Source organism: Leopardus geoffroyi, chromosome A2 (assembly GCF_018350155.1).
Source record: "Leopardus geoffroyi isolate Oge1 chromosome A2, O.geoffroyi_Oge1_pat1.0, whole genome shotgun sequence".
NCBI lineage: Eukaryota > Metazoa > Chordata > Mammalia > Carnivora > Felidae > Leopardus > Leopardus geoffroyi.
Genome location: NC_059331.1, coordinates 139766006 through 139793301, shown reverse-complemented (window position 1 = coordinate 139793301; position 27296 = coordinate 139766006). Strand labels below are relative to the sequence as shown.

The following is a 27296-nucleotide window of genomic DNA, read 5'->3' as shown; positions in this document are numbered from 1 at the left end:
ATGAGGCTGAAAGAAGTAGGGTAAAAACGACTGACTATTTATTGGGATCTCTGTGCGAAGCTCTACTTTAGGCACGGAGATACAATGAAAAACATAAAGCTTTGCTCTAGTAGAAGCCTCGTTCTCTGTTTCCCCCACCCTTAGTTACTTGGTTACATTATTAGAAAAATATTCACAAACTGTTACTGAAATGAAAGTAGATCACAGAGCAGTATATATAGTAAGAGGTCATACAATGTCAGAAGGGGAAATTAGGAAAGACAAATAGACATTAAAAATAAGAAACAATTCAGGGCACCCGGGTGGTTCAGTCAGTTGGGCGTCCAACTGTTGATTTCGGCTCAGGTCATGATTTCATGGTTCATGGGTTCCAGCCCTGCACTGGGCTCTGACAGTGTGGAACCCACTTGGGATTCTCTCTCTCCCTTTCTACCTCTGCCATTGCCCCACTCGTGCTCACTCTCCCTCAAAATAAATAAATAAACTTAAAAAATAAATAAAAGATAATTCTTACTGAATATCAGGAAGAGACTTCTCCCCCTCCTTTCCTTAGAGCGTTAACTTAAGAAAATATCACCGTAAGAAGTACTTTAGCCTCTCCTTGAAATATACATAAGTTCTTCCAAAAACTTGGTAAGTCTTTGTCAGCTTTATGATCTGGGAATGTCTTTCTCAAAAATCTGGGAGCCGTATTTGATGAAGTGTAAAGGTCCAGGAAGATAACACCTCTATGCTTAATTTCTATGGGAAGGTAGGAGCCTAATTTTGGTGGATTCCTGGTTCCAAGTTGCAAAGCTACCTCCTATCATAGGGATATGAGGTTTGCTTTTCCTCCTGAGACAGCCAATAATAAACTAACACATGTAGTCACTCCAATTACCAGATAAAATCAGGACGAACTACATGTGACCAAACTTGCTATCAAGTCTTTACTTGAAGACTAGTCATTGATTGTGTTGAAAACATGCATGTAATGGGTTGTATCTGCTTGGCTATATAAGGGGATGAGATGCCTTTTTGTTTCTGCAAACTCCTAGTAGACTGTCTTGATGTGTATCACATTCTGGTTTAATGCTTATTCAATAATAAAACTGTTTTCTTTCTCTACTATCTTTATAAAAAGGATTTCTGGGTTGGGAGATTTTGTTTTTAATTATATTTCCCCAATAGAGGACATTAATAGCAGTTATATCTGGAGGATGAAATCCCACCTATCTAAAATATATATTTATTTAAATTAAATTTAAATATTTGTGTATTTATACAAATATATTTATAAATATAAGTATTTTTAAATATATTTGTTATATTTATATTGTGTGTGCGTGTGTGTGTGTGTGTGTAGTTTAGAGAGAGATTGCAAGAGGGGTAGAGAGAGAGAGAGAGAGAGAGAGAGAGAATCTTAAGCAGACTCCATGCTCAGCCATGCTCAGCTCAGCCCAGACCCTGGAATCATGACCTGAGCTGAAATCAAAAGTTGAATGCTCAACCAACTGAGCCACACAGTTGTACTTTAAATATTTATGTATAAGTCAATGTATATTTATATATAAAAATTACACATATATGCTATTTTCTTAATTGATCATGTATTACTTCATAATGAGAAATAAATGCAGTGGTTTTCACTTTGGGGGAAAATACCAAATTGGCACTTAGGATACTCATTAAGGTAATGGCGCAGATTTCTACACTTCATAGATCTCATCATGGGGGGAAACTGATCAGAAAGGCATCTAGAGTCAAATCACACTTGGTGTCCTCAGCCTGGGTAAGGTCTCCTCTTTATCCCATTTGTCAAAAAAAGTTATTCTGTTAAATTAGAGAACCCAACAGCATCCCCTAAGGGAATAAAGTTTAGCCCGTATAGACAAGATTCTGATTTTAAGTCCAAAGTTGCCGCTCCTTGTCTAGACCACCAAACACCACCCTGGCCATGGTGGCTGCTTGACTGAACTGGATGCCTGGTCTACCACACTGCCTGCCTTGGAACCCCTGGGGTTTTCCTCTTCTCATTTCTTGCTCTTTGTGAAGGAGCCCTGCAATGGAGTTGCATGGGCTCTTTGTTTCCAGCCTGCAGGCATTTAAGAAGCAGGGAGGCTCTGGGTAGGGAGTGGCCCAGCAAAGCAGCTAGGAGCATCACAGGGAACCCGGAACCTGCTGTCACTGATACTGCTCTGCACCCAGCTTCTGCTGCCAGGTTTCTTTTCAGTCACAATTGCTTCTCAGGGGCTCCCTATTGCCTCTCTTTAGGTTCTGGCTTCCATTTGGCCCACCTTCCCTAGGTTATCAGACACTGTTTTGAACCCTAACTCTAAATTGGTTTCAAGTTCCCTTCCCTTTTCATGGAATCTTAGGCTTATACAGTTTGAGGAATGAATCTGAATAGCTGTTAAAAGTGTCTCAGAATTGGGGTGCCAGGGTGGCTCAGTCGGTTGAGCATCCAGCTCTGGCTCAGGTCATGATCTCACAGTTCATGGGTTCAAGTCCCGTGTCAGGCTTTGCCCTGACAGCTCAGAGCCTGGAGCCTGCTTTGGATTCTGTGTCTCCCTCTCTCTGCCCTTTTTCCCACTTGTGCTTTCTGTCTCTCTCAAAAATAAATAAACATTTAAGAAAAAAAATGTCCCAGAATATTCTGTAACAGTTAAGAAGTTCTTTGCACAGTCTACAACACTTTGCAGGCTGGTGTGTCAGAGGCCACAAAGGACCTCTAAAATTCTCTGCATTTCAGCCAGGAAAAGTCCCAGCCCTGGCCTCGTTCCGGGGTCTCTTACTTGAACAAAACACAGTGCATGGTTAAAGCAGAAACTTGGTATTCATAGGTAGCAGGAAAGAGAGACAGCCATACAGATACATATATATATTCAATGGAAAAGGAAATAAAATCAGTGAGTTCTAAACATATCTGAATAGATTTCAAAATAATTTCTGTAATTCTGTGCTTCAGTCATAAAGATATAGTTCATTTAATATAAAATCCTTCTGAGTATAAGAAATGAGTCATTTACATATTTTTTATCTTTTTGTTCTTTGAAAATCCTTGGTTTAAACAGTTGGAATTACCACAGACAAAAAAATAGGAAACTAAGTAAGTCTTGCACTTTGCCTTTACTGATTCATAAAATAGGAGGATGACATAGGTCAAGTTAAAATACTTGTAATGGTATTTTGCCTGAAAGTTGAAAACATTTAAGTGAACTTTGTGTGATAGCACAAACTATAGCTTAATCTCAGATTTTTTTTAATAACCATGTAATACTCTCTCTCTTTTTAAAATATTTTTTAAGTTTTTTTTTTTTTCAGAGAGAGAGAGAGTATGAGCAGGAGTGGGGCAGAGAGAGAGGGGGAGAGAGAAAATCCCACACAGACTCCATGCTGTCAGTGCAGAGCGCGATGCAGGGCTCGAACCCATGAACCGTGAGATCATGACCTGAGCCAAAACCAAGAGTCAGATGCTTAACAGACTGAGCCACCCAGGCACCCCAATACTCTCTTTCAAGACTCTAGATACTGTCAGCAGGGAGCAGTTAATTGTCTGCACCACAGAATCTATGCAATTTCAACTGCAGTCACCAGGGAATACTCATTAGTATATGGCTGTACTATTAGATAAATTTAGCAATGATTATTTCATTGTGACACTATTCTGCATCCATGTCTATTTTTTCTATTGTATACTAAGTGATAGTTGCATATAAATTAATTCTGAATTTTAGATCATTTAACTGAACCCTATTCATTTTTTGGAGTGAGGAATACTCTACTTACACATTTAGTATAGGGAAAGTTTGCCTAGCATATAAATCTTAAACTTTTAAAAATATGCAGATGATAGGAAACACCTGTCTGTAACACACATTCAAGCCAATCAACTCCGAAATCCTCTTGTGACATTATCAGATACACCCAGACTTGTTCAATCTGTTTAGGTTCAAGTTAAGACACTGTCAAATCATCATCACTTGGATTTGTAGTATACTTGCTCAGAGAGATTTCCTATGACAATGGGAAACATGTATTCGATCTATGTACAATTAAGCATGACATTATTAAAAACTTTTTACTGGTAAGAAAACTGAAATACAGAGCAGTGAAGCAGCCTGGCCTGTCTACCTGTCAGTGATGTCCAGAAAGCCTGATGCTACGGTTGGCTGTCTGTGACACCCTCTGCCTCAACTCAGCCAAGTGGAGACCCTATATTCTGACTGTTGAAAACACAAGACTGTGGTTCTTGTCCAGACACCCTGCCCTTCTTAGCTAAAACTAAAATAAGTTGAAGACATTGATTTCAACAAAGTTATATAAAAAAAAAAAAAAAAAGCACAATCCAAACAGTACACACTAAGATGTGAAAGTCTCCTGGCTCCTATGGCCTTCCGTAGTCCCATTCCTCAAGGGTCACCATGGATGTGTCTCTTTCCAGACCTTCTATTCGTGTATAAACATATAATTTTTTATAGAAATGCTATAATGCTATGCATGGAGTTCTGGAACTTGCTTTTTCATTCCTAAGTTGGAAATGAGACATGAACAGTCTGTTTAATATAAGAAGTGATGAAACAAAAAAGAAAATATAGTATGTTAAAAAGATATTTCAGATTCTAGAAGTAAAGAACGGCCTGGACGAGCCAGAAATCAGCCGCTACTCTACACGGATTCAAACTTCCCTTCAGGTTACATTTGGCCTACTTTCGTCTAGGTTAAGAGAAGAAAATGCTAAAACCCTACTATGTCTAAAAATAAATGCCAAACATCTAACCACATTATACACCACCTTATATTATGGCTCTTTTGTTTTCCATAAGTAGTATCTTCTAGTCTACATATTTCTTGGAATGGAAATGCTATTTAGACAGAATATTATATTTAAGGAAACAACAAATTCAGTGTTTAAAGCCTCTTTCACTGTGGTGTATTCAGCCAAGTGTCTAATAGTGACTCTTGTGTGGCCTTTCTTGCTTTTATCCAATGCAACTCTTCAGCTAAAGCTTTAAAGGTGTCTAGGTTTAAGAACACTTGAGATCTATCAATATAAAATTTTCAATTTCAAGTTTCTTTAAAGTATGATAAAAGGAAACAACAGAATATTCTTTAAAGTCCAGGAAATAAAGATTATATTTCAATTGTGACTACTTCTAAGAATGAAATCCATCCATTTCTGGTGATCTTACTGCTTCAAGTTGCAAAGGTCTAAGAACACAAACAGAAGGAAAATGTGTTTTCTTTGAGAGTAGCTGACACACAATATTTCCTTAGTCAGGTGTATAACATAGTGATCCCACAACTGTATACATTACGCTATGCTCACCGCAAGTGTGTAGCTACCATCTGTCACCATGTAACGCTATTACAAATTGTTGATTGTATTCCCCACGCTGCATCCTTCAGCCCTGTGACTTATTCATCCATAACTGGAAGCCTGTTTCTCCCACTCCCCTTCCCCATTTTGCCCATCCTCCTACCCCTCTCCTCTCTGGCAACCATTAGTTTGTTCACAAACAGAAGCAAAATCTTAACATCTCATGTAATTGAGGGCTGTGTGTTCATGATATCAAAAGAAAAAAGAAAACCAAATGACTCATTTATTTTCACTGAACTCTCTTTTTTTTTTAGGCATTGTCATAGAAAACTTGAGATTAATAGAAAAAAGGAAATTCATTTTCTGAAATCCTTAAATACAGCCACTATGGAAAGAAGAAGATTTTAGTGCTGACATTCCCAGATTTACCATTCACTCTTTTATAGCACAGTGGCAAACAAACCTTGCTCACCTTCTTATAATAACTTTAAAAATGGGATTGTCGGCTGTATTTACCAACCCTGTCATTTCCCAGCATAATTATAGCATACATCCTGAATGGAAAAGTTGTTTTTAATCTATGTAAAAAAAACACAACTGCAAGAGGACTACCTTCTCCTCCCCTCCCACCCTCTATTTCTCTACCCATCTGATAGCCAACAGGGATTTGTATTGTGTCTTCACATAACTGTGTAATCCTTCATAAACAACCTTAGCTGTAATGATTCCATTTTGATAATGTTTGATACTTGCCGTATGGCAATTTTTAAATGGCTTACAGTAAAGCTAGGCACTCTCTTACTGGCATGTTACAATTTTCTTAGTAATTTTTACTAATAGAATTCTATATGTACAAATGTTCAAGGGCAAGTCCTTCCTTCTGAGATTGCACCTAACCTGACAAATTTAAGTGACAAAACAGATGGAACAGAAACATATAAGCTGTTATGAACAAAACTAGGACCAAAATGTAGTCAGAACCAATTTACCCAGGCCATTCATAAGATTAGTTAAATTTAAGAATCTTAAAACTAACTTATACTGAAATTTTACACAGTATGGTTTTTCAGATTCCAGGTAGAATAATAAGGATAGAAAGGGAAAACACTACCAAGTTTTAACTACTTGTATTTAAAATAAAAAGACATAATAAACTTTACAGTGAAAAATCGACGTTTTAAATACTTGGCTTCAGTGTGCTCTACTTGGGAGAGACATGTTCTTTTGGATAATGGCTTTCATTTGTTTTTGTTTTCGTTGTGACACCCCAAGAATTCATAGAGCATAATTAATCCACACTCAGTTTGAGCTAAGCAGTTGTAAAATGTCCTCATCTACAGCTCTTTCTAGTCTCTTTCTAGGATCTTCAAATATTCTAGGAACAGATAATTTTTCAAACCAATGAGAAGCACCAATGCAAGTAGAGCAATCCATTCTTTAAAACTCTAATTAAAGTTTATACCCTCACCTCAACTCTGGAATATCCCCTCTTGAGACCTACCATCCTCCTCCATTCTCCACCACCCCCCAAGCAAATAACACTACTTAAGGAGTCCACCTGTTCGATCCTTTAGGAGCTAAAGCCAACAGGACTTAAGTTATAGGTAGGAGAATGACCTTGATTATAAATCAAAAAATTGTGCATTGTTTATGCATAGACCCATCAATGAAATCCTTCCGGCTCTATAAGCACCATGTCTATACACAATTAGCCTGTTAAAATGAAGCGCTTCCTCCTGAGGTAATAGGACGTGCCCAGTAAGATCTGCCTAAACCCACTGGTAAAACTGCTGTCTTCTTTTGACCTGGTGAGGCACATCCAGCTGCTCAAAGACCCTGGGCTGCTGAAAAATGCCCACCATTACCACTCTATACAGAGGCCCTTGCCTGGGTGAGAACTGTAACCCCCTTGCTTTCCAGGCTGTCGGTCCTCCATTTTCTAATTCCAGGTTTGGGGAGAATGGAGATGCCCAGATAGTGACCCCAGCAAATAATTTCCAAGAGAACCAGAGAGCTGCCCATTGTGATGCCCTCTTCCATGGCTATGGAAGTACCCCAAGCATTTATAATCTTAACTAACATGTTTTGTATAATAGAAGGGGGGAAAAATCAGTTGTAACTTTTATAAAGTACTAGGATTTTGATTTTGTAGAAAAAGAAATACAAAATGGGTTACAGGTGTCAGATACAAGGTTACAAAGTGTATATAATGTGAATATATATTATATTTACATAACTGTTATTTATATTATATATAAAAATATGTGAAATTTACCACTTCAGGGGTAATTAAACAGAACAAATTAAAACAAAGTGTCATTTTTAACCTATCAAATAGTGAAGATTTTCAAAATGACAATCATTAAATCCTGGGTAATATTAGTACGGTTATCACTTACTTACACTACAAATAGTGTAATCTTTCTGAAATGCAATTAAACCATAGTATGAAGAGTGTTGACAGCATTTATTTTTTTCTGCTTAGTAATTGCCTATCAAGAATTCTCTAATAAAGAAATAATAAAAAGAAAATGTATGAAAAGTACAAATGATACAAACTATCCATCTATTCATCCATTTGTCATTGTTTATAAGTAGCTTAAATATCCAAAAATAATAGATCGTCAAAAATATAACATTTATATATAATGGAATGTTAGGTATACATTAAGTACCATGATCATTAGGAATCATCACTGAAATGAAGAAATGTTCAAAAATAATTTCTAGAGTACATTGGATGTATAATTCTAGGTATAAAATACACAAAAATAATATAATAAAAACTGGTCTGAAAGGAATGTACCTTTTTTTTTTTAAGTGAATATCCCTGGAGTGAATAAAGACTGATTTTTATATTCTTTTTTTGGTGCTTTAATGTATTTGCTAAATTTTCCACAGTGAAAGCAGGAATAAAAAAAGAAAAGAAATGCATGCCTATCTAGTAAATCCATTGTGCTGCTGCCCTTCATCTATAAAATAATGTCCAAGTTGGCCAGGCTCACATTAAAGTCCTTGTAATGCTATCACATCTTATCACCCAATCGTATTTCTAAAGATTGTGCAATTTGAACACCCAGTTCTGTCTCAAATGGTCACCAGGCTTGTCATGGGCCATCTAGATTCTACTCAGGCTCTTGTCATCAGGCCTAGAACTTCTCTCCTCTAGAGTTTCTGGTCATAACTCATGATTGTAACCATTTAAAGCCAACTTCAGATATTCATGATGCTCTAAACCAAGCCTGGCAATCATACAAAATTCATGTTAGACCCTGATTCCAATTCATTCAGCACAATAATTTAGAAGGAAGCCCCTTCTGAGAGCAAGAATCCCATCAATATTTATTAAATGAATGAAAACAATCACTACTGTAATCATAATAGCAATGGCAACTAACATTTATTGAGAGCTTTGTATTTATAAAGAGGCACTGTGTCAACTTCATTGATTTTATTTAATGCTCTGAACAATCCTCCATTTCACAGATGAAAAAAACTGAGCCTCAGGTAGGTTATGTATGTTTCCCAAGGAAGTATATAACTGGTGTTGACTTGGGATTCAAATCCAGCTGTGTCTGATACCAATATGCTCTACGCTACCAAATTTTCTACCGGAAGGTCTACCAGAAATCATTTTGCCTATGATACACTTTTATTAATTAATCCATGAAGCTAAGTAAAAATGATGTGTTGAATTACAAAGTTTTCTTTTACATATGAAAACAGATACAAAAACAACAGAATTTTCTGTTGAATCTCATTACATAATGAAATGTTTACCTGTATAGGACCAGCCAATCTCTTCAACAAGTTTCCTTTGTTGTCTGTAGTATCCATAAGCCCAATCTACAACCAAGAAAAATCAGTTGATCAATGTGTAGAAAAATATGTGGTCCAAATGAAAATATATCAGATGCCCAAATCTTTTATCCCATAGATGGTCCTCAATTAATCCTTCCCATGGCACCTTTCCAATGATTCCTCTCAATTCTGACCTCCATAATTATAGTCTCTGTTGTTCCTGTTCTAGTAGTTAGTATAAATTTTAGGGGGCACATTTAAAAAATGCCGAAGTTCAGGCAGCAACAAAGCAAACATTCTGGGTAAAGCAGGAGCAACCTAGAGGTGTTCATCCCAAAGAAAGATGGATCAGAAAGAATAGTTTGTCCTATCTCCAAATTTTTCTTACTATTCCCTTAGTCTAATATCTGAGATCCTGTTGATTAGAGATACTTTCAGGTTTACAAACCAAGTCTGGTCCATCAATGCATCTGGGAGACCCAGAGGTTATCATGTTTTCAAAATTTGCTTCCTTTCTGCCGAAAAATGAAATCAGCTGCCTTGAGTAAATGAGAATTTAAATGTATGTATGTTGGCTGGAAAAAAGGCTGTGTTTGACCCTGTCCATGACTTCGTCTTTTGGAAAAACCTAGATGCCCAAGTGAGGTAATACAGTAGGAAGTTTAGGCATCATAAAAGTGGATGCCTCATGACTCAGAGAGAGTAATTATAGATCAAGAACATGTGGCAAGAGGTATAGAAAAGAAAATGGGTGGAAGCCAAGGTGTCACTCTGCATAATTCATAATTTTGCCAGGAGTCATGCTTGCACTCAAAAAAAAATATATATGCTATATATATATGCACACATACCATACATATAGATATGCTATAATCTTTCTCACCATTTGGGAAAAGAACCCTATTTCTTCTTTTTCTTGCTACACAGTTGTTTTCTCTTTATTAACAATTCTCAATTTCAGGAATGCAAATATCTAAGGGCACTGAAGAAATTATTTTCCTCTTGTCCATGTTATATACTCTCTGATTAATACACCATGGTAATTAATAACTACTTAGACTAGTTCATAAAAGGTAAAAATCAGGTTTGCTATCAGAAATACATATTCTGAATCTATAGATTATTCAAAACCCAAACTTACTTTTAAGAAATAAGGGTTTTGTATTTGTTTTAAAACTTTTATTGTTCATAAACATAGGTAAATATTCTATTGGCCACATAGCACATTTCAGCACATATTTATTTTTATAGCAGCTATACTGAAGTATAACTTATACATCACACAATGCACCCATTGTATACAATTTTGTGGTTTTCAGTATATTCAGAGTTGTGCAACCATCACCACGATTTTAGAACATCTTCATCATCCCCATTAGAACCTCTAAAACCTTCGGCTGACACCCCCAATTCCACCCTCGTATCCCACAGGTCTAGGCAACCACTATCTGTTTCTATGGATTTAGATATTCTAGACATTTCATATAAACAAAACCACACAATACAGCCTTTTGTGACTGGTTTCTTTTTGTGTGTTTGTTTGTTTGTTTATTTATTTGAGACGGAGGAGGGGAAGGGGGCGGAGAGAGAGAGAGGCGGCAGGGCGGGGGCAGGGGGTGGTCATGGAATGCCAACCAGGCTCCACACTCAGCACAGAGAGAGCCCAATGCGGGGCTCATTCCAGGAACCTGGGATCACGCATGACCTGAGCCGCAATCAAGAGTCGGTGGCTCAACAGACAGAACCACCCAGGCACCCTGTGACTAGCTTCTTAAATTTAGCATAATTAATGTTTTCAAGGTTCATCCGTGTTGTAGCATTTATCAGTACTTCATTCTTTCTTATTGCCTAATAGTACTCCATTGTGTGGTGACCCAGATGGCCTTAAAGTTCCCTTCAGCTTGATTAAACTTTGGACAGGCTTCTTCCTGACTCTAGGCCCTGATCCTATTTTTCTTAGAGCATTTAGTTTAGAAACCTTTGTAACTGTAAATTCCTTCTCTGCCCCTTTGAGATGTAAATCTTTTTTTAATAGCCACATGCCAATTTTATAACCAAGAATGTACTACTCAAGGACATGGAACCATCTCTTTTGTTTTTTTTTTTTGTTTTTTTTTTTTTTTTATTTAGTTTTGAAAGAAAAGTGAAGGAGGGGCAGAGAGAGAGAGAGAGAGAGAGAGAGAGAGAGAGAGGTGAGAGAGGATCCCAAACTGGCTCTGCACTGTTAGGGCAGAGATCCATCTCATGAACCGTGAGATCATGACCTGAGCCAAAATCAAGATGCTAACCAACTGAGCCACAAAGGCGCCCTGGGAACCATCTCTCTGAAAGGAAATAGGGCCTTATCACCCAGTTTCTATGAAAGGGTAGGAGCTTAACTTTGGTGAGGTGCCTTGCTCCAAGGTGCAAAAACTACCTCCTGTCATGAAGATATGAGTTTATTTTTCCTTTGGATAAAGCCAGCTGGCAAGCAAAATGGCTTACGGCTTCCTGCTAATATCCTGCTCTGCTGTTCCACTGGGGGCTCAACATCAGCCATTAAAAAACCTTTTCCCTTCTATTTCATAAAGTTGGGTTCTGACTTGGTTCTGGCTTCTCTCTCCACTGCAAGAGCCTTGACTAAAGTCTCCCTTGCTTGTTTAACTTTGTCCTGTAAAATTTTTGTTTTGACAATGGATATACCCCATTTTATTTATCCATTCATCAACTGAAGGATACTTGGGTTGTTTATTCTTTTGGGCCATTATAAATAGAAGTATTAATATTCATGCATATGTTTGTTTTACCACTTAAAAAGTAAATATTAGGTTCATAATTTATTTTTCAAATACAGTTGTCCAATAAAATTGTAGTCATTTAAGGTTAAGTTCTGAGAACAAGTGTTTCTTCATGATCAAGGAATATATACAGTTAGATGTTAGAATGGGCCTCAGAGGTCATTTGACTGAGACTTTAACAGTTTACAAAAGAAATAATAATTCCTGGAGATAAAGTACTTTATTCACAAAAAAAATGTAAATGATTTGCACAGGTGGTAAGTGGCAAAAATGGAAACAATAATGCATGGCTCCTGTCTCCTACTCCAGAAACTTCCCCAATATCAAGAGTCCCAAACAATCTTGAGTTATTGGTTACTCTCTTAAGGTGTTTTGCCCGAGAAAGACCCCTATAGAATGTATGCTTTCAAGAGGAACAGAATAAAACAGTAGTCTAGAAATTAACCTGAAGAAATTATTTGGATGAATAAATTATAGAGAATTGATTATACCAGATTTGACCTGGCAATCAGTTAAATTTTTTCCTCTGAAATTTTACACTGGCCATAAGGGAAAGATGTATTGTCATTTATTACATGTTTCAAATATAAATATTTTAAAAATAAGACATTTTTGACATATAAATGCATTTTTAAGATTTCAAAAAATCAAAACCTACATTTAACAAGTAATCCATTGAAATAAATAAAACAGTAAGTGTTTGTTTTAATGATTCAGTCTAAAAGATGACAGCAAAATATCAGCAGATTTTAGCTTTCCTTGTAGGGCTTTATCACTACACAATGAGCATTTGTCCTTCGTTTTTAATTACTTACATTAAGAAAGCTTTATTCAATACAGGATTCCCAGGTGTTGGTAGCTCTCTTCAGTTTCTTTATGTATTGTTCCCCTAATTGTTACTTCAAACAATCCGTTACACATTCATATGCTAATTACATAGTCCTTGGGCATGAGAGAGTACCCCACTTTTAAAATTCTGCTTAGAGGTCTGATAGATGAGATGTGATAGCTTCAATGAACAAGAAAAAAGAAGCTAGGTTCACTTTTTTGTTGTTGTATTATATACTTTGAAGACCAGTAAATCCTATATGAAATGAATCTATCAAAATGCTTACACATTTTTAAATAAATTAAAATCATGAAATATGGAATGTTTTTTTATATTTATGTGAATTTCAGTTTCTTTCATTTTTACATTTTGTTTCTTTCAATTTAAAAGTATTTGCCAGGTCTGTATTGGCATGAGTGTTTTGTAGTGAAAAAAACTAAGAAAGAAATTTCAGGAATGAATTGTACGTGCAATATAGAAGAAAATATATATTACTAAATTTTTAAGGCTACTCTATTTGTTCTGAAAAAATATTCTTCATAAAGTGGGCTTTTACCCTGATACCAAAATTAGGAGATATTTCAGGCAACCTGAAATGTTTGTTTCAACATATTCCATCTTTACCTATGTTGAGCACCAAAGGATATGTAAATATGTAAACGTGTGTGTGTGTGTGTGTGTGTGTGTGTGCCCTTTATTTTTCCTTACATTCAGATGATGAAAATCAAAGTCTACCAGATGGAAGATATAGATTAACTTAGCATTTTGTTGTTTTTGTTCAAGTTTATTTTTTTTAAACAAGAACAAAAAATCTGGGTGTTCATTTCCTACTAAAAATATTATAAATATTTTAAGTTATAAAAAGCCTCTGAGTTTGCCCTTACCCTAAAGAAAGTCTCTGCTTCATGTTGATTAATAATTTCACCTGCATCCTACTATATAATCTAGCAGCAGCACTCTGACCACACACACACACACACACACACACACACACACACACACACTTTAATGCTATAAAGTGGCCAAACATATGACAGGGAGAAGAAATAGACTGGTTCTCTGAAAAAGAAGATTCAGGTAGAAAATAATCACAGATAATGTTTGAAGACTAGGATTCTAAAACCAGGTTTCTCAAAGCAGACTTTCCCAGCGTAAATGATACTTGCATATTTCACCAAAGAACTTCAGCAGAGGAGAAAAGGGAGTTAGCTGATGACAGAAATCTGGAAAGGCAGAGAAGAAGGAACAGAATTAGAGATGAATTTTTAAAGCCCTTGAGTATCACCTTGGCAATGAAAGACTTGGGGAAAAAGATCAGAAATGTTCCAAGTGGAGGAAAAACATGTGCACTAAGAAGTGGCAAATTGTGGTACCAAAGGTTTGAAATGCCACTTGGGCTCTCCTGTGACCTGCATATAGGACACTGGGGACTTATTCTTGGTGACAGCTCACCATGATACAAGGCTCACATCAATTTTCACACTTTTTGTTCTCATCCCACTATCTCCTCTTACCTCGATTTCTTTTGCAAAATGAAAGGAGATGGTCTGTTGAATTGATCAAAAAGTATTGCATATATTTAGTATATTTTTTAAATGTTAAAGAAGAATATTAAATAAGTAGATAAATGAATTGAAGTGAAAGAGGTTGGGGGTAGGCAGGTGAAGAAAGGTAAGTAGCTGGTGGCCACTTGCAGAAGGACTTGGAAACCCCTAGGGACAACCTAGTGTCGTCAGAGCAGTAATCATCCACTACACCCTTTGGCTGTCAGACACGCAGAAGACTGAAGTGGCAGGGGGAAAACAAGTTGATAGTTATAGCAGTCATAACCATTTCTTATTGAAAATAAAGTAATAAAAGACCTCTCTCAGAGAACAAACAAATTAAATCAGCAATATGAGTTCTTGTAAGCAGAGAATCAGCTTTTGACTGAAGAACACCTGTGAGCACATCACCTGGCTATGGAAAGTCCTTTATTTGTGCCGATGCTCTATTGCAAATGGCTTCTTCGGGTTGATAAGGAAGCGGAGTTTACGACCCAAGTGATCTCACCCAAAACCTTGTTTAGCTAGCTAAGGCAAAGTTTCCAGGTAGAATTCAATCTGCCCACGAGTATAATATACAGCCTATAAGACCACACATGGCAGACTTTTTTTCTATGGAAATTCCCATCATTGTATGGGAAGAATTAGTTTGCTGTCAAACTGTGTCATAATATAGCCTGTAGTTACCTACCTGGAATATAAATTTTTACTTGGTATATATGCAGACACATTTGTGAAACATAATTTAGTTAATTATGATAATTCAGAAAATAGGCTTAAGATAGTTACAATGCAAACATTATGTTTACTGTTAATCACTTCAGATGTAACCAGACTCCCTAAAAACATACTGCTTTTAAAAACACATGCAGGGGCGCCTGGGTGGCTCAGTCAGTTGGGTGTCCAACTTCAGCTCAGGTCACGATCTCGCAGTCCGTGAGTTCGAGCCCCGCATCGGGCTCTGGGCTGATGACTCAGAGCCTGGAGCCTGCTTCTGATTCTGTGTCTCCCTCTCTCTCTGCCCCTCCCCCGTTCATGCTCTGTCTCTCTCTGTCTCAAAAATAAACGTTAAAAAAATTTAAAAAAAAAAACACATGCATATTACTTCCCCCCTAACTTAGTTGTTTTTCTATTTCAGCTGCTTTCTAGTGTTAGAAGAAGAGTTTCATTGGTTTCTCTCCTCTGCAAAGGCTTAAAAATAAAAGCACTTTTTACAGTCTCAAAAGTTAAATTGCAATTTATTGCCAAATAGGATGGCACACGAAATCATATTGTTAAAGAGATGGAAAGAGATGTTTCTAGAGTCCAGGTGACCTCTTTATTTAAGGATAAAGTTAAAAAGATGAAAAATGTAGATACCTGAGGCACTATATGAGCAAAAAAAATCAAATGGTAAATTCTCAAAGGAGATGGAAATACTAAACATATTGATAATGTAAAAGAAGAAAGGGAGCTATTTCTTCCATATGCTTGTTTTAATAGACATCCAATTAAATACAGATTCCTCACAGGAGTAACAGTCTGGAGGTGAGCAGTGAGATTTTTATTGTCTCTTAACACTGAGGATGGTGTATGCTTTCACAGAGAGGATTTGTATATTGACAATATGTCTACCAAACCTATTCAAAACTTTTCAATGAAAGAAAATATTCGCAGGCTTGTCGTGGAAAAGTAGCCAGTGTTTCTTCTTATACTTAGATGAGTTTAACCTAATGTGATTTGTCTATATTCCTAAAGTTGAGGTATTTTCTGTTAAAAACATTTTAATAATTTTGACTTTCATCACACGGGCAATAATACATTCCTGTTTCAGGTAAGTTAGAAAAAATAAAGATAAGCATAAATAATTGTAAAAATAATCCATAATCTTGTCTCCTAAACATAGCCATTCTTTACCATTATGCAAATATAGAAAATTTACACTTTACACAAATTGAATTACACTATTTCATTATTGGGTGCCCCACTTTTTCCACGTAATGACAAATCGCTGGTACCCTCTCAAGTTAACAAATATGATTTCATAGCATCGTAACAGTTCACTTAAAGAATTCGCTGCTATTGGATATTAAAATTAAAAGTTGATTTAACTTCAGAAAATTTATTCCTTAGGCTTAAATGATATGAGGAATGAAAAGTTCCCATTAAGCTAGTGTGAGCTTCACATATAACATAAAGTCTGTAGGAGACTACCACATTTTCCCCCTATCAACCTTCTTCAACGCCAGATAACACTAAAATGGCACAAATTCATTGCTACAATGTAAGAGTGAATTTATTCTACTGCAAGAGAAAGCCTAATAATAATATTAAGAGTGGGGAGAGAGCAAAATCTGTGAAGCTGATGAAAATGGGTAGAAAACATGGAATTCATCAAATTACAAAAATAATGTTCCATTCATTACATTATATATTATTATATGATATATATTATGTATTATTATGTTATTATACCGTTACATCATCCATATTATAATAGTGTGCCATTATTTACCAACCTAACTAATGTTTCTGTTGGAAAGCATTATATCTATGCACTTTCCCTGAAATCAGGAGTGCAGAAAAGATGTCTGTTGTGTAGCTCTACGATTAGGATCACTTGGGAAGTTCCAGGCAACTGGTGCACTAAAACAACCAATTAGAGGATATAAAGGGATTCCATTAACATTTACTGTGAAAATCGTAAAACATCAATAAGTGCACAAATAAACAAAATACAAACTATTATTAATATACAAGAAAATCTGAATAAATAAAAAGACCCACCCCTATCCTTAAATGGGAACACTAAAATATCAGTTCTTTCCATATCAATGAATAGGTCAGATTTCAACGGGATGTTTTCAATTGGCAAAATTATTCTAAAGTTTATGTAGAAATCTTAATGTAGAATAGTACTAGATAAGAAGGTCTGGAAAAAGAGTGAAATAATGGGGGCTTGGTTAACCAGTTACTAAAAGGTAAACGGACAGGCAGATCAATGGAACAAAGCATATAGCACTAAAACTGGACTCAGTATAGACACCAGTTTAATCCATGACAAGAGAAAACATCACAGTCACATAAGGAAAGTATAAAGTTCAACCAATATTGGGAACACTGGTTATTTGGGGGAAAAAAGTTAAATCACACTTCATACATACATCAAAATAAAGTCCAAGTGGATTAAAATTACTGATAAAAAAAAGATGCACAAAAACTATAGGAAAAAATATAAATGAATGTTTACTTTATTGCCAGATGGGAGGGGCCTTTCTATACACAAACAAAAGAAATCATAAGGAAATACTTATAGCTTTGATCACCTAACATTCAAAACTTGTACAGAAAAATGTTTAGCGAATTGAAAATTACAAATGTTAAGCTATTGGGAGCTGCTAAAATGCATCAAACAAACATAATGATATATTCCAAACACAGAGAATTCTTCCAAATCAATAAAGGCAAATATGTGAGCAGACAAAATTTAAAAATGCAGATATAATTAATTAATAAACCTATAAACTGTTAGTTTTTAGTGGGTATCACACAAATTAAAATGACACTGAGATAGCATTTTTTCCAGTTACCAAATATTGCTATTACTATTATTATTATTACTTTTAAAATATTGAATAATGCCCCAAAGATCTTGAAATGTTGCTTAACCTACAGGTAGAAGTACGAACTAGTATGAACTCTCTGAGAAGTAAGCTAGTAAGAGTTAACAAGAGTCATAAAATGCTTCATAGCCTTTGGGACAATATATTCCTTGTCAAGGAAATATTTCATATTATCAGAGATGAAAACTAAGTTTCATAAAGCAAGATACTTAACAATCATTTAAGTCACCATGAACAATTGTAAAATATGTTAATGTGCAAAAAGTGGGGGAAGTTTAAATAATGTACTATTCATAATATAAAATAACATGAATTCATTAAAATTGTGTCTCAAAAATACATATGTGGAGAAATTCACGTGATATAAAACATTATCAACAGTTATGATACAATTTTAAATATATTACATATCCAGAAATGCAAATCTTTACGTGTGGTGCCATTGGGAGTGATTTTTTTTACCTTTTTAAAATATGTTCTAATGCTTTCTGTATATTTTAGCAGTTTGTATTAGCTAAATATTTTAAAATGTTAAAGTGAACATGTATTTCTAAAGGAATATCCCTGACTCTACAGGCAAATGGATTAGAGACAAATATATAGATATGTTTTGAAGATGGGGTAAAGAAAAACTTTGAGTTTCAAGTTTCCTATTTTGGATTTTACAATAAAAGCTCCTCTTATTCACAAGATACTGCATGCAGTAGCTAGCATTTTTAACTTAAGTTTAGGAAATCATAGCCAAGTCTACATATGGCTGAGCACTTCCGTTCCCAAGAAAATTAAACGCAAGAGCCACAGCAAACTCACATCATCTTATTGGCTGTCATGATCAGCCTGATTAGATCATCTATTTGGGGTAAATTTTGAAACAGCACTTGTTTTAATTTGTGCCTTATTTCTAAAACAATACTTTTTGCTTAGATAAAATTAGGTCCAAACTTATGTATCTATCTATTAAGCAGGAAAACCTGGCAACTTTATGAGCTGGCAATCTAATTCTGAAATGTGTGTGGATCACATGTCAAAATTGATTCATTATGCAGTTATGTCCGGGCAAGGCCAAAAAATTTTCTGGTCTTCTTTCCAGGGTACTGACAGAAAATTCATTTGTGTGATGCTTTTTTAGACTGCCTTTTATTGGTCCAGAAAAAGAAAACTTTTATTCATAAGAAACGTACTCATTTTAACAAGCAGACTGGTATTTTCTCAATTTTTTTAGTGATTCACTTTCAATTTGCCAATATATTTTATAAGCTTACTAAACCACATGCTATTGTTCATTAAGCCTACTTGGCTTTCAAAAAGAAATCAGGGGGGAGCATCGTGGACCCATCCGACTTAAACTATAAATGTACATCAATATTTGGTACCTCTTTTCACTAACTCTTAGGGTCAGAAATCTAGACTCTCCTTTGGAATCCTGATTCCGGACAAGTCAAATGTCTTTGTTTGTATACCTACAATTGTAAAATGAAAATAAGTATCTCCTGTGTGCAATCAAGTATACTGCAACAAAGGATAGGGCATAGGTCAGCCATTTTGAACTCTTTGTAAAGCACGTGCTTACATCAACTCATTTCATTTTTTTTTTTAATTTTTTTTTAACGTTTATTTATTTTTGAGACAGAGAGGGACAGAGCATGAACAGGGGAGGGGCAGAGAGAGAGGGAGACACAGAATCGGAAGCAGGCTCCAGGCTCTGAGCCATCAGCCTAGAGCCCGACGCAGGGCTCGAACTCACAGACCGCGAGATCGTGACCTGAGCTGAAGTCGGCCGCTTAACCGACTGAGCCACCCAGGCGCCCCTCATTTCATTTGTTGGATTAATTTTTCCAGTATTTAGTGTTTTTTTTTTTTTTATTTAAAAAAAATTTTTTTTTCAACGTTTATTTATTTTTGGGACAGAGAGAGACAGAGCATGAATGGGGGAGGGGCAGAGAGAGAGGGAGACACAGAATCGGAAACAGGCTCCAGGCTCTGAGCCATCAGCCCAGAGCCCGACGCGGGGCTCGAACTCACGGACCGCGAGATCGTGACCTGGCTGAAGTCGGACGCTTAACCGACTGCGCCACCCAGGCGCCCCTAGTGTTTCTTGTCAACAGTGAAGAAAAATTAAAAAAACAAACAAACACTGTGATGTTTATATCATACACATGGCGTATGTTCAATTCAGTTACAAAATTATTCATTTGTTTACTGTTGTTGTCTGGTTCTTAACCTAAAGTATTCTTTAGTCTTTGAACCACCTTCCCCACTAGCAATTGTAAGGAATTAAATGCTTTAAAACATTTTTAATGTCTATTTTTTGAAAGAGAGAGAGAGAGAGAACAAGCACAAGTGGGAGAGGGGCAGAGAGAGAGGGAAACAGAATCTGAAGCAGGCTCCAGGCTCTGAGCTGTGAACACACGGCCCCAAGTGGGGCTCGAACTCACGGGCCGCGAGAGGGAGTGCATGACCTGAGCCAAATTTGGACACTTAACCGACTGGGCCACCCAGGTGCCCCAGTAATTAAATGCTTTGATGACAACCTTAATTAGTTCACTTTCAATTAACAAGCACTTACCTATATTAGTCACTGATTTTGTTCATAGCTGTATAAAAATGATGACATCTATTGCTTTTTTGGTATAGATGTCTCACTGTCACTAGCTATCAAGTGATAATTAATATGCATCTTCTTATTTTGCTCTGTTGTACAATTTATTTGGAGTGGAAACTGCTGAAATCCTACTGGCTCAATTGACTGGCACAATGTAGGGATGTTCTATCTGGCTAGCAGAATCATTTTATTTGCTACACTTTCTTCTGCTTGATACTTTTGTGCCCCTCCCGCTGCTCCCTGCTCCGTGCTTCTACTCTTTGCAAATTTTGCATTCCCCCTGTACTCTCTTCTCTTTCTCATGGGCATTCTCCACAGAACTTGGTGTCTCCTTGACGCTCATTCTGTGAACCACCAAAGTCTAAGAAAAGAGGAGTGAGTTCGACCATCAATTACAACACACCTATCTTCATATCTTGCACTGGTGAACTATCCTGACCAACGACAGTACTGGGTCTTACCGGGCCACCCTCGAAACAACTTTTCCCAACTTTTGCCTGAAATTTGAAAGTTCTCTGCAGTTGGCAGATGCTCATTAGGTTGCCTAGATGACCCAGGTTTATTGCACTCAGAGGAACAGTATCTAAAAAGCATTCCTGTTAGTACATAATTAATAGCCTTGGAGAATACATCTCATTAATTACTTTTTATACACAATCATAAATAGTCAGCCAGGGGTTGGATGTTATTTATTTTGGAATAGTTTAACTCCATTGGAACAAATATGTTTTCTCTCCGGGTTTACCTTTCCGTTTGTGAAGATGTCAAGAGACTGAACAAGTTAATGCAGTGTTTTCAACCTGGATTGCAACCAGACCTCCACTGGCATTCTGCCCTGAAGTTACTGGGCCACTGGGACACCTCAAGATAATTAACATACTCCTGTGGTGTCTAATATGATAATAGTGGTGGTTAAATGAAAAAGAACATCCTACAACAGACCAAGGGTAGCACCTTTGCACCTCAAGGGAAAAGAAAAGGTGTTTGTCTTTTTTTTTTTTTTATGACGGGATGTAAGCCTTTCGTTTATAGATGATATATCATGAAGACTTAACATATTGAAATAAGACTTATGTTTTCTTTAATATACTTTTAAACATCTAAGTGACTTCACGCCTTTGTGAAGTTCATAACTTTTGGCATTAATTTCACTAAAAGCAAATATTTTTTGGTGGAAAATGTTTAATTGGTCATCTCTCACTACCTAGCCAAAGACATATTGATTTAGCCTTGGAAATAAAATCTCATAATGCTCATTTTGTGTTCAAGGGAATGTTATTTTCTTGATGTCTTGATTTTTGCAATAAAAAAAAAAAAAACAATGGAATTGAGCAGATCTAGGATTATAAAGAAAATGCTGTAAGTGCCACTCCAAGTTTAAAGTATAAACATGGTAAACTCTGGATGGGAAACAATACTTTTGTCTTCTTCCATATTTATTCTTTAAATGGTCATACTGGCTGAATACAGATTACAGAAAGAAAAGGCAAGAGCTAACTGTTCACTGATCTGTGTCTTTAACATGTAGTACTAACATGCCATTAAAGATTTGATATTCATATTATCTAGTTTATAGCTACTTGCCTCCTACAATGCCTCAACTTTTTCAGTCAAGCGTGCCTCTCCCAAAATAAAAAGCTGGTCTTCATTTGTGATACTCTGAAAGGATACATATCATGGCGAAAAGAAACTGGAACTAGGGATGGGGCCAGAAGAACTTGGAATGTAACTTCTGGCTTTAAAACTTCTTGACTGTGGATCTTTGGAAGAGTCATTAGCCCCCTCAGTTCCTCTGATAAATAAGGTCCTCCTATACTGGTGCGGTAGGTACACTCAAATTAATTAATTCCTTTGAGTGTGTAAAGGATAAGACGATATATTGATATAGGCAATAATGCTTTCATCTGGGAAGTAAGCCGAACTCATTTACAGATTATTTTCTAAAATGAATAAAGGTTATTTAATACATTGCTAAGGCAGGAGTTTTCTCTCTTTTCTTTTCCATGTAAGATAGTACCCATTACACTGTTTAAAACGGGTCTTGTATTGCTTACTATCTCTGTACGCAAGCTAATGTTTCTAAGTCTCACTTCCCAGGCCTACAGAATAGGCATAATAATTATACTGACATGTGTTTGGGATAAAGCACATATGGCTATTAGTCCATATATATTATATTAATTTATAATTAATATGTTAGATGTGTAATTATATTATAGGTAATTATATATTTATTTATTACACATTTATATTTCACTTAGACTTCATTCTGCTATTGCTTTTTTTTTTTCATTTCAGCAATTTCACCGATTCATTATTTTCTGTGTAAAACAACAAACTTAATTTGCCAACAAATAGGGTGTGGTGAGTCATTGTACACAAAGGCCTTTTCGAGAATCTGTTCGTTGAATTTCAATACAAGGCGAGTTCAACATTTTCCCCCCTGTGCGTATATTGTCAGTTTTCCTCAATAACATCCTCAATCTAACTGAAAAGATTCAAAGGCAAAACAATCAATAATATACAAATTTTAGTTTAATTAAACTGAAAACAACTCATTTCAAAAGCTGAATAGTCACAGACATAGCTTTGAAGCAAATGAGTACATAAATTTCTTCCTATATACCATTAGCAATACCCAGAGTTTAGATTTTGACATCCTCAGAATATACACAACTATCATGAATCCAGAAGTAAGAGTCACACAGAGTATCCCACAGTAATACACCTAATAGAGGAAACTGTGTAAGGTGAAGGAGAAAATCTGAGGCAAGAAATTCAAACAGCATCAAAAGGTGACAGCAGATGGTTGAAGAAGTTGACTGAACAATGATTGCAAATAAAAAGACAACCTCAAGAATAGTTGTGGACTATTCAATGACATGAAAAATGATATTCATTCTTCAATACTGTCTTAAGGAATTATTACAGATGAGAATACTGGGATACAGGCATCACTGAAAAAGTTATATTGCATTAAGGATATTTTTAACAAAGTGGAAAACCAATTCATATTTTAGAAAGATTTTTATCATAAACTGGGAAAGTTTTTTAATAAATATTTTGTGCTTTGAAGGATATATATTAGTTACTTAAAAAATTCAATTCTGTGGAATGCCTCATTCCATCAGAATGATGCCAAAATGGAATATCATATGCAATTAATTTAACAGTTATTGGCTTTATATTATATTAAACTCCATGCACTAAAGATGCATAGTTAAAAAAAAAAAAATAGGGCCTCTTCAAGGAGGTCACAAACTAGCAGCATAATGCCTAAAGTTCTTTAACACATTCAAGTTTATTGACAAGAAAATTGTAATTATTGAAGTACTAATTATTTTAAACTACCTTTTTTTAAAGTCAAAAAAATAAACAACACCCCAGCTTACAGAAACAGTCAACTCCTTTAATCTTTTTACTTTTTATTTTCTTATTTTAGAGAGAGACAGAGAAAGTGAGAGTGGGGGAGACAGGCAGAGAGAGAGAGAGAGAGAGAGAGAGAGAGAGAGAGAGAATCTTAAGCAGACTTAATGCTCAGCATGAAGCCTGACATGGGGCTCTATCTCATGACCCTAAGATGATGACCTGAGCCTAACTCGAGTCACCCAGGCATTCCCTCCTTCAATTTTATAATTTTTTTAATTTTTATTTATTTAAAATTTTTTTTAACCTTTATTTATTTTTGAGACAGAGAGAGACAGAGCATGAACGGGGGAGGGGCAGAGAGAGAGGGAGACACAGAATCGGAAGCAGGCTCCAGGCTCTGAGCCATCAGCCCAGAGGACCGCGAGATCGTGACCTGAGCTGAAGTCGGACGCTTAACCGACTGAGCCACCCAGGCGCCCCTTTATAATTTTTTTTAACGTTTATTCATTTTTGAGAGACAGAGACAGAGTGTGAGTGGGGGAGGGGCAGAGAGAGAGGGTGTTACAGAATCCAAAGCAGGCTCCAGGCTCTGAGCTGTCAGCACAGAGCCTGGCGCAGGGCTCAAGCGCATGAACCGCGAGATCATGACCTGAGCTGAAGTAGGCTGCTTACCCAACTGAGCCACCCAGGCGCCCCCCTCCTTCAATTTTAAATGGTATCCATGAACCTTCCACTAATTGAATGTCTGCTTCACATAGTATTTAAATGAAAGGAATACTTCTTTTGAGGATGCAATTCCCAGAAGCCTCTCTGGTATCAGAGCAAGGAGCATTAGTAGGACAAGAAGCTGGACATTTCCCAAGGACATCCCAGCCAGACTCCTTGAGACTTTGTGCACTCACTTTCCACTTGAACATCCCTAGTTATGCCAGTGGCCGGAGAATGCACTGTTCCCTCCTGCTCAGAAGTGTCTGGTGATTGCTGGTGGTGGGCTACACAGGAAAACTGATGGCAACACCATGGCCCTGACCCAGCTTTCCTATCTCCCACTGAGCCCTGTCAGTCAGCTGGAGCCTGTGTGCTGGGTATTGTGATGCCCTGTGGGCACTGCTTATCCATCTCTCCTCCAAGGCTGACAGACCACCCCAGCTCCCTGGCACACTGAACAAGAACCAATGTAATTTCATGAGCCCCTCCTATAACGCTGCCCTTTAATGCCCAATGTACCAAATTCTTTATGGGAGACCTAGCCGTGCTTAGGATATAACAAGAAAACAATCCTAGTATGCTCTGATTTTAATCATATTGTTTATTTTTGTCTTTAAAACGCCACTGACCAGCAAGGACATTTCAGCAAAAATAAAAACAAAAAAAGATTAATCGATAATTTATGATTTTAATGAACTTGATTCTTTGGATTCAGGGCATGTCTTGAGGATTTTTCACAAAAACAGTTGATTCTTTTCACGGCTTAATGCCTCCATAACTTCCTGCACACAGCTAACAAACTGCCCTGGGCACACACACTCCCATGCCTTTCACACTCTGTGGGTCTCCAGAAGTTTACATTTGGGAACAAGAAGAAAGATCTGGGGACCTTCTCTACGCATGAAGCTTCCTTAGACCTTCAACAGTATGCATCTTTGTAAGAGATAATACAAAACATTACTGGAAATTGAGCGTATGCTAAAAACTTTTTCTACAGAAATAAAAAAAGTAATGCTTTAATAATTCAGATACCATCAACACCCACAAGCAAATGACTGAAGACAGTGGTAAACACAAATGATTTCACAGAGGTATAACAATCTGCAGCTAAGAAAACCAATGCTAGGTTTTTGCCTTTTTAAAATAGGCACTACACAGGGAGGAATGAAGATAAATACACAATTTTAAAAACAAATATAGTCCGTGTAGCTGGATAATTCAGGCAACCGTTCCAATTTTTCCCAGCAATGAAGGTGCATTATTTTTGCCTGACCTTTATGAATAATTTCCTGAATGTATTTAATCTGTGTAAATAAATTGAGAATTACTTTGGTTAAATATTATATAATTTGAAATTCTACTCAATCTTATCCTATTGTACTGACAGTACTCAATAAAAAGGAAATGAGAGAAAAATCTTCCCCATACCTGTTGTCTAAGGTAAGAGAATTGTCTCATTCTCTTTGTAAGTAATCCCAAAATAAACTTTCATTTTATGTGCCATCTGGGTATCGCCTTAGAGTATATATAAAATTAGCACAGGGTAAACGTAGCATCATTGTACCAAATAGGTTTGTTAAATAAATTAATTAAATGGTTGTAAACATAAGAAGTACCAAATTAAGCTAAACAAACAGATATCTTATTTATTCCAGGCACCCTGCTGGTATACAGATGAAAACATTTGGGGTTAGTCTCCCTAATGCAGAGCTTTTCAAACTTTTTCATATCATGACTCAGTCAGTTAGAAAATGATAATTTCTGCAGTGAGGTAACATATAAAAACGGAACAGATGAGTATCAGGCACACCGGTCACCTGCAATAGGCCCCATGGCACAGTGGGTGGGAAGTACTGCACTAATACCCTCAAACAACTCACCTCAGGGCCTTTGCTCAGCCATCGTTCTGCCTAAACATCTCTATTATCTCTCTTCTCTATCTCTTCCCACACCAGATCCTCTCCATCCTTCATGTAGCATCTTAGTACCACTTCTTTGAAGAAGTTCTTCCATGACTCTTACACAGTATTTCTCACAATTATCATCCAATAACAATTTGTTTTATATATATACATATATATATATATGTGTGTGTATATATATATATATATATTTTTTTTTTTTTTTTTTTTGATATTTGCTTACTGTGCTAGGCTGTGAACTCCTTAGGAATTAAAAATGTGTCCATCTTGTTCTGTTGTATGCTCAGCACCCAACCTAGGCCATACAGTAGTATTCAATAAATATTCACTGCATGAATAAACTACAAATTTAAGATTTACAATCTCAGAGGAATGTTCCCTGCCACCCATAATCATTTACCCCTCTCTGGTCATCAATAGTTTCCAGACTAGGGACTGTGCTAAATCTCTCCCTTTACTATTTGGAGCTGACCCAGCATTCTGTTAGCACCAAGAAAATAGAAGTCACTGCATAGGAATTTGGGAAAGTTCCTTTCTCTCTACCTTGTAGCTATTTTTATCTTCACTCATAGTTCTCTTTCCCTTTCTATCTCACAGAGGAAGGTGGCCCCACACTGTCCCATCCTTCCACCTCTTACAAGATTTCTTGAGCTTCAATCTCTCCCTCTTCACTGTATTGTTTTTTTGGGCTCTTAAAATGCACTCAAATCTGATACCCTACAAATTTCCCTTCCCTCGGCCCCTCTTTACCAAATGTACGAAGCATCTGCACTTCCATACATCCGCGTAATGGCAGCTGCCATACTCCAGTGAAGGTATACATGGCTCTTCTCTCCTCTGGCA

The 27296-nt window shown here is 36.5% G+C and overlaps 1 protein-coding gene across 5 annotated transcripts in view; it reads right to left on the bottom strand.

The window, feature by feature from the left end:
- Positions 1 to 27296, bottom strand: part of PTPRZ1 (protein tyrosine phosphatase receptor type Z1) — a 183089-nt gene that overhangs the window by 119034 nt on the left and 36759 nt on the right. For 4 of the 5 annotated variants that reach the window (XM_045495438.1, XM_045495439.1, XM_045495441.1 and 1 more), the window contains exon 2: positions 9080 to 9145. The exons of the other annotated variant lie outside the window; for it this stretch is intronic. In XM_045495438.1, coding sequence (XP_045351394.1) covers positions 9080 to 9145 — 66 coding nt within the window. The remainder of the gene's footprint in view (positions 1 to 9079; positions 9146 to 27296) is intronic. 5 annotated transcript variants of the gene reach the window in all.